Source organism: Salvelinus namaycush, chromosome 39, assembly GCF_016432855.1.
Source record: "Salvelinus namaycush isolate Seneca chromosome 39, SaNama_1.0, whole genome shotgun sequence".
Lineage (NCBI taxonomy): Eukaryota > Metazoa > Chordata > Actinopteri > Salmoniformes > Salmonidae > Salvelinus > Salvelinus namaycush.
Genome location: NC_052345.1, coordinates 22,296,514 through 22,311,980, shown reverse-complemented (window position 1 = coordinate 22,311,980; position 15,467 = coordinate 22,296,514). Strand labels below are relative to the sequence as shown.

The 15,467-nt window shown below is 39.6% G+C and overlaps 1 protein-coding gene across 1 annotated transcript in view; it reads left to right on the top strand.

The window, feature by feature from the left end:
- The first annotated feature begins 6,497 nt into the window (after positions 1-6,497).
- zgc:172076 overlaps positions 6,498-15,467 on the top strand; it is a 27,762-nt gene continuing 18,792 nt past the window's right edge. The window contains exons 1-2 of the mRNA XM_038978946.1: positions 6,498-6,614; positions 15,420-15,467. The exon at positions 15,420-15,467 is cut by the window's right edge and continues 151 nt beyond it. Of these exons, the coding sequence (XP_038834874.1) occupies positions 6,498-6,614; positions 15,420-15,467 (165 nt within the window). The remainder of the gene's footprint in view (positions 6,615-15,419) is intronic.

The window sequence follows — 15,467 nt, the reverse complement described above, 5'->3', positions numbered from 1 at the left end:
TTAAAAGTAATAACAATTGAAATGTGTGTAAGTTCTATGTCATTGTGTTACCACCTTGAAAATACGACCTATAAGGACCTTAAATTCCCTCCAATGGCCAACTTATTGGGGAAAAGGTCTATATTAAAGAAAATGATTAGCTAATCACACCCTTTTAGTATTTTTTTTGACAATTTGAGGATTCCATTGAGGATCTGGTGTCTAAATAAAAAAATCACAGTTGTTGTTGAATTGGCATTTGGGCATGACATTTAGTCATGCCCAAATGCCAATTCAACAACAACTGTGATAGAAAAATTACATATTTACCTGATTTGTTTGATATTAATATACTTAACTAATAGTATGACATTTATGTTCTATTAAATGTCTGTGTGAACTGAGAGGAGCCTAAAAACCTACAGCTGGCATTCCATAGATAAATGTGGTGGGTGTAACCAAGAGAGAGAGCCTGGAGGAACAAAACAAAATCCTTATTGTGTCTAGTCCTTCTTGCATCTGGGAAACAACACCAGAGGCAGATGACCACAGGATAAACCCAAAGGGGCTTATGGTGCCCCCAATCTGCATGGGAGGGGTGGATCCAGCCATGACTTAGTATCAGTTATATAAAAACTCTGCATGGCTGTAAAGGTTCGGCTACTCGGACCAACAGTCAAGAGTGTTGGGTTGACTAGTCTCATTATTGCAATAATTAATGAATATTAAATAAAGATGATTGTTTGAAGAAATGACAAAGTCTCTCTCAGTATGAATTTTCCACGACACAACCCGTTCATGGTAAACACCGTGCATGTTGGCTCAAACGTAAATTAACTTTAAAAGTCAAATGCAATGTGCTGCTCTATACCGTGTATTGTATTGAATGCAACAAAATGGCACTCAAGCGCAACAAGAAAAAAATATTTAACACTGTAACCATTGTTTAGTGGACTACACGAATCCAAACAATAGTATTGCAGCACAAGACAAATTAACTAATTCTGGAAACCTAGTAGTTACCAATTATTAGCCATAAGTTAATTGTTTGAGTTGTTTAATTTTGCTCTCTTTCAGAGATACAGCAAGCTATCTTTAGAATATCTTGCCACACTGAGAACTAAGCATACAACAAACAGTTGTTGTATAATGAGGGAAGGCATGATCATTTGGTCTCACAGAAAGCTAAAGTTGATATACATTTGATTTTTGCATTAAAACTGTTCTCATTATTCAATACGGCTATTTATCAATGAATGTATAATGTTTGGCTCCATATTTTGTCGGCTGAGGCTGCAGATCCGAAGGTAACCGCCCTGTTCCGCCCTGTCAGCTCCTCTGGAAGCCTCTTCCCCCGAGCTGATGATCCGAATTACATCCTGGCAATGTGTTTCTTTACCTCTACTTTACCCACCAATTTCTGTGGTCACCCTACCTTCCCATTTCTCACTGTCAATTGTGAACGATAATTATATTTACCAGTGAAATGACAATGCAGAATTTGCATTCCAACCATTTGATCCCAATACGTTTCATGGGAATATGCGCATTAGATCTTCTTGAATTATATGCAGTGTTGTTTCAAAGTACTCTGTTTTATTTGAAGTTTGTTACATGCTTTTTTCCCCTTACATTGTGTTTACATGCATAACAACACTTATGTGCATCACATCCCGTTGTGAGATGCCATTCATTTGTCCTGCTATGCCTTTGATAGAGATTGGCGGGGAACAATCTTTAGTAACATTTTCCTACGTACTGTATCTGAAACCACTGTGGGATGGACATGAACCTCCACAATGACAGTGTGTGCGGATCATTATTCTTATGACTGTGTTAACGGTAAAGCAACATGTGAGCTTTCGTGTAAAAAATATTATGGGATGGCAATGCATAATAAAAAGGACACTTCAGAAACAGGTATGCAGCTCTATTATACATTTCTATGGGAATGGGGCGCTTTTCTGGGTAAATACTGAAATAACAAGGCTGGGATTCAATCCGAGGCACGTTACAGAGCAGCGAACTAAGCGAAAGAAAATGTATGTGATCTATGAGAAAGAAATTGTCTTTAAAAAGGTGCATTACCGGCTAGTACGCTGCTCCATTATGGAATCCCGGCCTAAGCCTTAAAAATAATGGAAGAGTAACAGCACACGTGAATGGACCCCAACAACCATATTTATGAATTAATGGTGCTAGTTTATTCAAAAAGCTGACACGTTTCAACCGTAGTCTTGTCATTCTGTCTGACTCTACAGAAGCACATGGTTCTACTTTACAGAAATATGAAAGCAAATATATACAGTACATGTATGTAAATGCCTTAAATCTCATAAAGTTCAGCACATCAGATTGGAACATTTGGGGAATAAATGATGACAGACAGATCCAGTAGTCAAAGTAAATGTTAACCTCTACTTCATCACCATCCCTGATCCGGGAGCATCATCAGTAAAAAAGCTGACTAGCATAGCCTAGCATAGCGCCACAAGTAAATACTAGCATATAAATATCATGAAATCACAAGTCCAATACAGCAAATGAAAGATACACATCTTGTGAATCCAGCCATCATTTCCGATTTTTAAAATGTTTTACAGCGAAAACACAATATGTATTTCTATTAGCTAACCACAATAGCAAAAGACTCAACCGCATATTTTCACCATTTTTTTACCGCATAGGTAGCTATCACAAAACCGACCAAATAGAGATATAATTAGTCACTAACCAAGAAACAACTTCATCAGATGACAGTCTTATAACATGTTATACAATAAATCTATGTTTTTTGTTCGAAAATTTGCATATTTGTGGTATAAATCATAGTTTTACATTGCAGCTACAATCACAAATAGCACCGAAGCAGCAAGAATAATTACAGAGAGCAACGTGAAATACCTAAATACTCATCATAAAACATTTATGAAAAATACATGGTGTACAGCAAATGAAATATAAACATCTTGTGAATCCAGCCAATATTTCCGATTTTTCTAAGTGTTTTACAGCGAAAACACAATATAGCATTATATTAGCTTACCACAATAGCCAAACACACAACCGCATTCATTCACCGCAAAGGTAGCGATCGCAAAAAAACAGCAAAAGATATACAATTAATCACTAACCTTGACCAACTTCATCAGATGACAGTCCTATAACATCAGGTTATACAATACACTTATGTTTTGTTCGAAAATGTGCATATTTTGAGCTGCAAACCGTGGTTATACATTGTGAATATGTAGCATCGATTCACTAGAATCTCCGGAGAAATTTTAGACAGTCACCTAATCTAATCAAAGAACTCATCATAAACTTTACTAAAAAATACATGTTGGACAGCAAATGAAAGATACACTAGTTCTTAATGCAATCGCCGTGTTAGATTTTTAGAAATAACTACCATAACAAACAGCTTACGTTATAGCGAGACAGCGCCCGCAAAAAAGAAGGAAAATACGACTAAACATTTTCCACAGAAATACGAAATAACATCATAAATGGTTATTACTTTTGCTGAGCTTCCATCAGAATCTTGTACAAGGAGTCCTTTGTCCAGAATAAATCGTTGTTTGGTTTTAGAATGTCCTCTTCTCCTGTCGAATTAGCAACCTTAGCTAGCCAAGTGGCGCGAAGATGTCCATCTTCACCTAACGCAGAGAACGGAAAACTCCAAAACTCCCGATAAACGTTGAATAATCTGATAAAACTATATTGAAAAAACATACCTTACGATGATATTATCACTTGTATCAAATAAAATCAAAGCCGGAGATATTAGCCGTCTATACCGAACGCTTTTCAGAAGCCAATGCTGATGTCCTTCCCGCGCCTTGGTAGACAAAGGAAATAGTGGTCACGTCATTCCAAGAGCTCTTGTTCGACCTCAGATCAAGCTAGACACCCCATTCCACATCCCACTGCCTGTTGACATCTAGTGGAAGGCGTATGAAGTGCATGTATATCCATAGATTTCAAGCAAATGAATAGGAAGGCCCTGGAACAGAGCCTCGATTTCAGATTTTTCACTTCCTGTCAGGAAGTTTGCTGCAAATTGAGTTCTGTTTTACACACAGATATAATTCAAACGGTTTTAGAAACTTGAGTGTTTTCTATCCAATAGTAATAATAATATGCATATTGTACGATCTAGAATAGAGTACGAGGCAGTTTAATTTGGGCACGATTTTTTACAAAGTGAAAACAGCGCCCCCATATTGACAAGAAGTTTAAACAAAAAGTACAAGTAGACATGGCACACAGATCTTGTGGTTTAAGGAAACAAATGTTAACATTTCAACATATACCTATGGTAGATAAATTACAAGATTATGTTATAATATTGTTTATGAATCGAATAGCTATGATGAGTACTCTCTCATCTGTGTCTGTGGGACTGAGTTGGGCCTCTGGAGCTTGAGCTTACAATTGATTCACGACTCGGTGATAAAAACCTACAGCTGGCATTCCATAGATAAGATGTGGTGTGTGTGACCCGAGATAGAGATAGCCTGGAGGAGTAGAACAATCCCTTATAGTGTCTAATCATTCCTGCATCTGGGAAACGGCACCAGGTGCAGATGACCACAGGATGTCTCGATCAGCATGGGGGGAGTGGAACCAGCCATGACTAAGCATCTTTAGGTCTCCTACTGTATATAAGATCTCTGTTTTTTCATTACATTTACGTCATTTAGCAGACGCTCTTATCCAGAGCGACTTACAAATTGGAAAGTTCATACATATTCATCCTGGTCCCCCCGTGGGAATTGAACCCACAACCCTGGCGTTGCAAGCGCCATGCTCTACCAACTGAGCCACACGGGACCATTAAAGGTTAAGTTCTCTGCACCACACACTTCGGCGTGTGTGGTCGACCAGCTTCATTCTAATTAAATCTATATTAAATAAAGATGATTGTTTTGAGAAATGACAAAGTCTCGCTCAGCACTATGAATTTCCACAACAAAACTTTAAAAAGGGGCAATCTGCAGTTGCTACATCCAATTTGGAAATATATTATAAGTGATATATACCTGTTGATTCGTGAAGAATATATTTTATAAATGCCATGAGCTCATAGTTAAACTGTTGTACCCCGTCAGAACCCCAAATATAAGCTTGTTTTGGGGGTTCTGATTGGGTACGACAGTGTATCTAAGCTCATGGCATTTATATGTTATATTCTTCAAGAATCAACAAGTATATATCACTAATGTATAAGTCCTCCAATGTTTTGTTATCTTGGATGATCCGTCCTTGCATTCATAGCTTTGTCTATGAATTCGAGAGTGGTTACATTTCTCCAGGCTGACTGCTTTGTTATGTGGATTTCCCCTTTAAAGGGATAGTTTAACCTCATTATAGGTTTCCTTATCTTCAGACAAGGTAATACAGCAATCCTGCTTTGTTTTAGGGTCCCAGGCCACTGTCTCTAAATGCTAACTTTTTAGCATGTGTGACCCAACAACAATCCCGTATATCAGCATTTTTCGTGTTCCAAATCAAATAGTTTAACTTAATTGAGCTACATAAGCAATTTCAGACACTTTAGGATGATTTGGACATGAAACGTGAACAATTATTAAACTACGACAATATTTGAAATGTAATAGGGCAGACATCTTACACAGAACAATAATAGTTTGGGATGGTTTACAGGAAAGTCGTATAAGCCTTTTGGAATCTACGATTGAATACATTAATACGCATGCCTTACTCTATTGGAACAGATACACCTGTGAAGATCGGAGAGGATTGGACCGATATATGCATGCACCTACCTCACTGATATGATATCACTGTCACAGCCACCTCTGATTGTCAGATCCGTATATCACAGTTTAACTTCCAAACAGTGTTTATGAGTGTAAATGTGTGTATTGTTGTCACAGAAAGCTAAAGTTGATATAGATTTTATTTTAGCATTAAAAACAACTGTTCTCATTATTCAATAAAGGCTATTTATTAATAAATGTATAATGATTGGCTGCATATTTTGTTGGCTGAGGCTGCAGATCCGAAGGAAACCGCCCCGCTTGGAGATACGAATCATGTTCTGGACGTGTTTCTTTACCTCTACTTTAGCACCAATTTTTGTGGTCACCCTCCCTTCACATTTCTCAAAGGGAGGGTGACCTGTGAAATGCCAATGCAGCATCTGCCTGCCAACCATTTGATCTTAATCAAGTTTCATGGGAATACGCATTAGATCTTCTTGGATTGTGTACAGTGTTGTTTCGAAGTACAGTGTTTCATTTGAATTATGTACAGGGAGCGAATTTTAGAGCAGACATTTTGCCGCTGCCGGTGACGCAACTTAGGAAATGGCTGCCTAGTACTTTGTACTGCACGTCGGTTGGGTATTTCCCCCCCTAAATTCAAATATTTACTCTGAGCATTATAATAACTTCCGCAAAATTGAAAAGTGGAAAATAGGAAAAGGTCGCGGAGCTACAACAACAGCCCGTGACAAGACAGCAGAAGATATAATCGTCGAGGAACCCGAGATGGCTAATGCTAGCGCAAATAAGATAGCAGCAGCAAAAGAACCCTCATTTCGTGAGGTGATGAAGGAGGAAATGTGCGAGGCGCTCACAGGCTTACGAGAGGAACTTCGAGAAGATGTAAGAAAATAACTAAATGAGTTCAAGAAGGACATTAACCAGAAACTTGAAGAAAATAAATTAGAACTTCACAGCATATCTACAAGAATGGGGGACGCAGAACAGCGCATTGGGGTAACGAACACATGGAACTTCGCAATCAAGGAAATACTTGAACAGTCACTGAAAAGCCAACACATACTACAGGCAAAAGTGACAGAACTCGAAGGTTTCTCACGTCGAAACAACATTAGACTTTATAACGTGGTAGAGGGCGCAGAAAAAGACTATGCTCAAATTCGTGGACATACTTCAAGATGACACTGACCTGGGAATCGAGAGAGCACACCGTGCTCTGGCCTCAAAACCCCCCAGCGGCGCCCCACCAAGATCCATAGTAGTACGGTTCCTAAAATTCTCAGTCAAAGAGAAAGTCTTACATGCAACCTGGAAAAAGCCTGTTAACTTCCAAGGCCAACGAGTGTTCTTTGATCATGACTACGCGGGAGAGATACTGAAAAGAAGGAAAGAATACACCCCTATGAGGAAAGCACTTAAAGAGAAGGGTATTCGCTTCCAAACACAATTCCCGGCAAAAATGCGGGTGGCCCGGTTACATACGAGCATGCAGACGAGGCGGCTGAGGACCTGAAGTCAAGGGGCTTCGCAGTGGAGTATACCGCCAGGAGAAAGGCGACATCACCAGCGGAAAGACTCGAGCAGGCTCTCCCATGGATCGTTGTCGACAAGCAGGGTCATGGAGAAAGAGGGAAACCATCTCGGCGAGTGGACGTTCACATCCGAAAGAGACTCAGGCATTTCCAACGGGAAGATGGAAGACACTGAATCGGATTTAACAGAATTAATAGTTACCGCGAGCTGTTAAGACTTTGGGTTGTTACAGTTGACATTGCAATAGGTAAAATATCTCCCCTATCTTACCCCAAAGCTGAACAAGGGTGAGTAGCCAAAAGTATGAGTTCTTTATGAACACACTAAGTAGCGTCACGTTAATAACATATATATTAGCTAAGGATTACTGACACATTGACAACGGGGCGACAGAAGGGCATATCAAGGGGAGGATTCATGATATGCACGCATGACTGATATAGTTTTCACTTGTAATTTAACCGATGTGTATAAGCGACAAAATAGGCGCCCTTATTATTTTCTGTTCCACCATGTCTTGTTTGTGATTACGTCACGCATTTTCATATCTGAGTGAGGGGCCCATCCCGCGGACAGGCTCATCCCCTCAAACCCCAGAGGCAAGAGCCCTCTGACATGGGCGTCCAAATACCAAAGTATTTTCCCACTTTGGTTTACTTTAATATCGTTTTTGATTTTTCGTTCATTTTTAGGTTCATGATTAGCAGGCAGATATGGTGCACAGGTTTTTATTTTATTTATATCGATGCATCATCGGGAATTTAAGGTCATAAGTCTCAATGTAAACGGACTGGGGAGTGCCATCAAGAGAAGTAAGGTAATAGCAAAGATGAAACGGGAGAGTTGACATACTATTCTGGCAGGAAACTCACTTATCCACACCTGAACACGAGAAACTCAAGAAAAAAATGGGATATAGGAACACTTTTTTTTCTTCTTACAAAATGGGTAGAAGGGGAGTTGCAATCTTGATCCCAAATTCAGTTAATTTTGAGTGTATGTCAGAAATAGAAGACAAGGAGGGTAGATTTATACTTGTTAAATGTAAACTGGATAACAAGGAAGTTACATTATTTAATGTATACACACCCCCAGGGAGTGACATGGTCTTCTACGGGATGGTGTTTGATTTAATTGCCACAGAAACCTCTGGCACTCTTATCTGTGGAGGGGATTTTAACACAATTCTAAACTCAAAATTGGACAGCACAAATCAAAATAGGAAAATGAGTCTAGTTGCTAAAAAGATCAATAGGATACTGCAGGATCTAGGACTGCTCGATGTATGGCGTGACACCCACAAGGCCGATAAGGAATATACTTTTTACTCAGCCCGCCACACTGAATACTCCAGGTTAGACAATTTTTTTTATGTACAGTGCAGATAGACACAGGCTTAAGGATTGTAGGATCGGGCATAGCAACTTATCAGATCATAATGGAGTTTACCTTACTCTACACTTTGATAGCAAACCAAGAAATACTATATGGAGACTTAATACACGCATGCTGAATGATCCAGCATTCAAGGAATCAATAAAGACAGAATTGAACATCTATCTGGAGAATAACGATAACGGGGAAGTATCTCCTGCTACATTGTGGGATGCAGTTAAGGCGGTTATTAGAGGAAAGATCATAGCCACATCATCTCTCAAGAAAAAGATTAAAGCACAGAAACTGCTGAAATTACAGGAAACCCTAAGAAACTTAGAACGATCTCATAGTCAATACAAAGATCCTCTTATACAAAGATCCTCTCTTCTTATGTTGACCAGATTTATAGGGAAGAAGTAGAGAAAAAGCTTAGGTTCCTGAAACAACGATATTATGAAGCTCAAAGGCAACCAAATTACTAGCATGGAGACTCAGGAAACAACAAGCACAGAATACCATTTTCAAAATAAAAGACCCCAAAACAAAGAAGATCACATGCAAATTAGATGAAATACAGAATGCATTTGAATCATATTACACAAATCTGTACAAGCAACCAGAGAAGGCAGATGCACAGACAATAGAGCATTTTTTTAACTCACTTGATCTCCCCTCAATTGGGACAGAGCAAAATGATAGACTAACTTCAGAAATATCCACGAAGAAAGTAATAAAGGAATATTTCAACTAAAAGTAAACAAGTCTCCAGGCCCTGATGGCTTCCCTTCAGAATGGTTCAAGACCTTCAGAGAACAACTAACACCTCTACTTAAGGCCCTGATGGCTTCCCTTCAGAATGGTTCAAGACCTTCAGAGAACTACTAACACCTCTACTTAAGGCCCTGATGGCTTCCCTTCAGAATGGTTCAAGACCTTCAGAGAACTACTAACACCTCTACTTAAGGCCCTGATGGCTTCCCTTCAGAATGGTTCAAGACCTTCAGAGAACTACTAACACCTCTACTTAAGGCCCTGATGGCTTCCCTTCAGAATGGTTCAAGACCTTCAGAGAACTACTAACACCTCTACTTAAGGCCCTGATGGCTTCCCTTCAGAATGGTTCAAGACCTTCAGAGAACTACTAACACCTCTACTTAAGGCCCTGATGGCTTCCCTTCAGAATGGTTCAAGACCTTCAGAGAACTACTAACACCTCTACTTAAGGCCCTGATGGCTTCCCTTCAGAATGGTTCAAGACCTTCAGAGAACTACTAACATCTCTACTTAAGGCCCATTTCAACTGGACTCTACGGGAGGGGGGTCTCCCACCGTCATGGAGAGAGGCCATCATATCTGTAATCCCAAAAGAGGGTAAAGATAAGAAGGAATGCAGTTCATATTGACCTATCGCAATTCTTAACACAGATTATAAACTATATGCATCAATAATAGCCAAAAGAATGGAGAACATAATCCCAGAATTGATTGACGGAGATCAAACTGGTTTCATACAAAATAGGCAGACACAGGACAATATAAGGAGAACACTACATGTCATGGACCACATTACTCAGAATAAGACAAGTGCAATATTAATCAGTCTAGATGCAGAAAAAACATTTGATTCAGTGGGATGGGATTACCTATTTCAAGTTATGGAAAGATTTGGTTTCAACAAAGAAGTGATACAGTGCATCAAAACACTGTATTCATGTCCGACCACTAGAATAAAGATTCATAGACATTTGTAACAAACAATACGTTTAGAACGAGTGGCAAGACAAGGCGGTAATCTTTCACCCACGCTCTTCTCCTTGTACCTCGAACCATTAGCACAGGCAATAAGACGGGACTCGACCTTAGAGGGAATAACAATAAGAGGCAGTGAACATAAGATATGCATGTATGCTGATGACATTCTCTTATTCCTTAAAGACCCAGGCTCAAGTCTACCTAGATTGATGGATGTTTAACAAACATTTGGAACATATTCAGGGTATGTGCTTAATGTACACAAGACCCAAGCCCTAGTATATAATTATACCCCACAGGAAGAGCTGAAGATCAGGTATAACTTCCACTGGACCTCTTCATCCATTAAATATCTTGGAGTATATCTACCAAAAGATACACCCAAACTTTATTGCATGAATTACAATCACATCAACAAGAAAATATATCATGACCTAGAGAGGTGGAATTCACTTCCCTTAGATCTTAGTCGTAGAATTGAAACAATCAAAATGAACATCCTGCCGAGGTTACTGTATTTGTTCCAATCACTGCCCATAGAAACCCCACCTAAACAGTTTAGGGATAAACGGATATCAAGGTTTATCTGGAACAGTAAGAGACCAAGAACTAGATATACAACATGACAATTACCAAACAACTGTGGGGGTATGGCCTTACCAAACCTAAAAGATTATTATGTGTCAGCCCAATTGAGACCTCTGGTGTGTTGGTGCAATTCAGAATACGAATCCAAATGGAAAGACATGGAGACTACTTTGACAGAGATACCCATACAGTCAGTTTTGGGAAATAAGGACATGGTAATAGAAATATACAATAGACAAAAATCAGTGGATTAATTTCTCTCTGAAGACATGGTTTAGGGTAGTTAAGCAAAATCATTTAGACAGAGAGATCAACCTGCTGAGTTGGCCCACATACGACCCCAGCTTTATCCCTGCAACTCAGGACAGCAGATTGAAACAATGGACGCAGAAAGGCATCGCATCATTCAGTACAATTATAAGGAATGGGGACCAAGATAACTTCCAGGACCTAAGTAAAGAACATAGCATGGATAAACAAGATTTTTACAGATACCTACAAGTTCGACACTATTTCTTAAGGGAGATAAAAGTGACTCACCCTCGAGCACCTCCAAAATTAATCGAAGTATTCACTAACGCATACAACTTGGGGAGTAACAAAAAAACGATTTCAAATCTGTACTTGGGTATTCAATCCTCAAAGAAACATTCTACAAACTATATTAAAAAGAAATGGGAGGAGGAACTTAATGTTGAAATAACTGATGAAACATGGTTGAACATATTTGAGACTCAACAAATCTCCACCAACTCAAGGTCATGGAGAGAATTCTGTTGGAAGAATGTTCTACGTTTCTTCATAACACCTAAACTGAAATCCAAACAGACTGGCTCACTACACCCTTGTTGGAGAGAATGCGGTCTATTGAAGGCGGACCACTCTCATATCTTTTGGACTTGCCCCGCAATCGAAACTTACTGGGGAGAAATAAGATCTAACATTGGAAAAATTATGGGATTTGACATAGAATAAACATTCATTTCTTTGTACATGGGTGAAATACCTGATAACTTACACAATAGAGAAAAGTACCTCTTGAAGGTCCTACTGGCAGCAAGTAAAAAGGCTGTCACTGGGAAATGGCTACAAAAAGACCCTACCCACAGTGACACAATGGATAGACATTGTAGAAGAAATACACCACATGGAGCGTATGACCTTTGCTTTAAGCACTCAACAGGAGAGAGTTCAAGAATACTGGGAAAAATGGGTTTCGTACTTGGAAAAGGTCTAATTCAAAGATGTCAATGTAACTAATATGATGATATGATGATGAAGGTATGAAGTGCTCTGTAACTGCCAGATATTTTTTGTTGTTCTTTTATTTTACTTTATTTGTATTTTCTTTGTGTTCCTACAATAAAAACAGAGTATAATTATTATTTTTTTAAACACATTTTGCCTAGTGGTGCGCTGTTGGGTTTTGGCCACGAGAGAAAAATGCTACCATTCTCACAATCATCCTAAATCTCATAAGAAATTAGGTGGTGTTTTTTGTCTTACAGTAACATATGCTATTATGTTCGGTTCTGTTATATAGAAAACTATCATTATGTGATTCAGTCTTGATTTAACTTTATTAAACAAGCATAATTCTCAATTCATCACAGAAATTTGCCAAAGTAGCCCGTTCTCTGGGCTATTAATTAATTAAACAAGTAAAGCAGAGACTCTGCGTAAATTAGAGAATCCCACACATGAGCAGAAGCTTTGGATTTAGCTGTTGGGAAAATGGTTCTGGAGAATTTGGATCTGCAGCCACTCTGTATTTTGAAACTTCTCTTAATGGTCTATCAAGGGCACAATCCCTGATTCTGTTTCATTTTTTCCCCCAGCTATATGGCAGCCCTGCTTTTTGGTGGCTGGAACGTGGCTGGAGAAATGTAATCAGTGGGTATCATCACTCATTGAAATTACCATCGAACAGCTGTACATATTGCAGATTGCACCGTTAAAAAGTGATTTACACTTTCTTTAAAAAACATATCAAATGCACTAGTGATCATTTAGTCTGGTCCCAGATTTTTCTGTGCTTCATGTCAAGTCTTTGTCACTCATTGTCATGCCAAATATGGAGTTGACATGTAGTTGACACGATAGCACAAACAGATCTGTGACGAGGCTAGCTGTCAATAACTTTGACTGAACATTGAGCCCCGGGGGAACCTCCTCCAAATCAGGATTCTTCCATTTGCACCATTCACTCTCCATTCACTGCTATGGTGTGCCTGTCCAAAGTCAACTCTACGTTTGTGTGAACACCCATCCACCAACCACCACATCCTAGCAGTGCTCATTTACATTGAGTTATAAAAAGACTGACATTGTTAGGGCCATGCAACATGACACCGGCGACCGTCGCACCACTTTGTAAAGATGAGCGTGTCAGGTGGGACTTGGACAGTCAAAACTGGGGATGACGAGACCATGCGGCTATTCTTAGCTCTTTTGTTCAGCGTTGAGAGAAGAGTTGGGACCGTACTATCACCTCCACTACCACCCTATACCCAGGCCACGGAGTCCAGACTGCCAGCCACCAAAGTAGTTCTCATTTGACGAGATGTGGAAGATCAAACGTAAGTGACGCCACCATTTTGTGGCATGCATGCATGCTCTTTCACATTGTCAAAATGAAAATAACAAAATGACTGCAAATGGCAAGTTGTTTTTCCTTACACACACAGTAGTGTTCAGCATGGCTGAGAGATGTTTTCAGCCAGGCAACTAATAGAACTTGGTCGAGCTCACACCTTAAACTCCTTTGCGTTATGATTTTGATTAGAGATTAAGAATATAAAATGCCACTGTACTGCATTCCTGATGTAAAACTTCTCTTACAGCCCCCATCACGTACGCTTTGGAAGCAAAGTACAGGCCCCATCTCGAGGTAATACTTTTGGGAACTGTTATGATCCAATCTAATTCACTGCCTAGCAGGGATTGATGTTCTATATTCCTACTGTGCAGGGTAACTAAGGACTAAGCTATGTGGACGAAAGCCATCGCAGCCTTGCAATTCCGAGTGCGTTTTCAAACATCTGGTCGGACAACAAGGCCGCGTCAAGACCAGCGTCATGTTCATTAGGCATCGAATGGAAGACAATGGACTGAAACAGGGAGGGATTACCTGGACTTGTCCCCCCCCAAAAAAAACGCTCATTAGGTTTCCATTGCAAAATTGTGTTAAAACATTTTCTGTTGTGTGCCCTCTTGAAACCTACCAAGGGTCCAGTTAAACAATGAACTCAATTAGAATTTAGTTCATGAACTGAAAATCCCAAGATACTGTATGTTGTCATTATAAAAATAAAAATAGAGGACTTTATATCTTTGCCATTATAGCGCATCTGTGACAGCATGGGCAGCGCCCGAGGCAATAATCCATAGGAATCCCACCCAGTTGACTACTTTGAATACGTTAAAGTGGCGCTACCCATTCCAAATCAGCCTTTTGGCCACTAGAGGCCTCTATCGTTCTCTATGGTGGAGAGTATATTAAAGGCGTCAGCATGCTTCCCAGCCGAAACAGTTCGGAACAGTTTGTGCATATATTATGACCGCATTTTGTGACTAACCGTGCAAGTGTGCCAGCATACTCCCTTAAAAAGACCTTCGGTTGAAAATGAGAAACAAGTGGCAATAATACTGTTTGTCCATTTTGAGATACCGTAGCCAGTATACACTTACTCAAAATAGCCCGAATTAATCTACGATAACTCAAGAAATCTGTCATTCATTTCGACATTTTTGCAGAGGACATCTTAAGCGTGTAATTTTACGTCTAAGATGTTTGGTCCAGTATTTCTCAAGTGAAAAAATGTGCATGAAAATTAGTCGTCTCTCATTGAATGACAACGACTATTGAAGAATCCCTTCGGTTAACCAATCACAGACGCAGAGTAGACTTCGGCTACCGACTTCGGCTTGCCTTGAGAAAACACTGTGTGCCCGAACAGCCCAAAAAAACAACAAAAAAAGTCCAAAACGAACATAAGAGTCACAAAATGTCGTCATAATATATGCACAAACTGAACTGTGTTGTGCTACAGCTTGAATTCAAAATGGATTAAATAGATTTTTTCTCTCACCCATCTACACACAATACCCCATGACAAATCACTCCCATAGAATTCTATGGTCACTCCCACTAAGGCCAACTTTGAATTGTTGATGGACCAGACTTACTTTGCGCTGTGTGCAATAACCTGGTGATGAGGTGACCTTAGAACTAATTTATTTGTATGGTATTGGTCTGCATCTTTATGTGTAGGCCAATATGGGCCACAGTGTATGCATTTCCATTTATGAATTGAAATTCTCATGCTATTCAATGTAGTCTACTGGTATGCTCTAGACAAACGGCCTTCAAGGCCAGTAACGTTAATACTCTATTCTATTTCTATTGTCCTGTCTGACCACATCCTGTCCGCCCAGACCTTGGTCCCCACAGACCCCATGTCCCTGTTCAACCTGAAGAGAGGT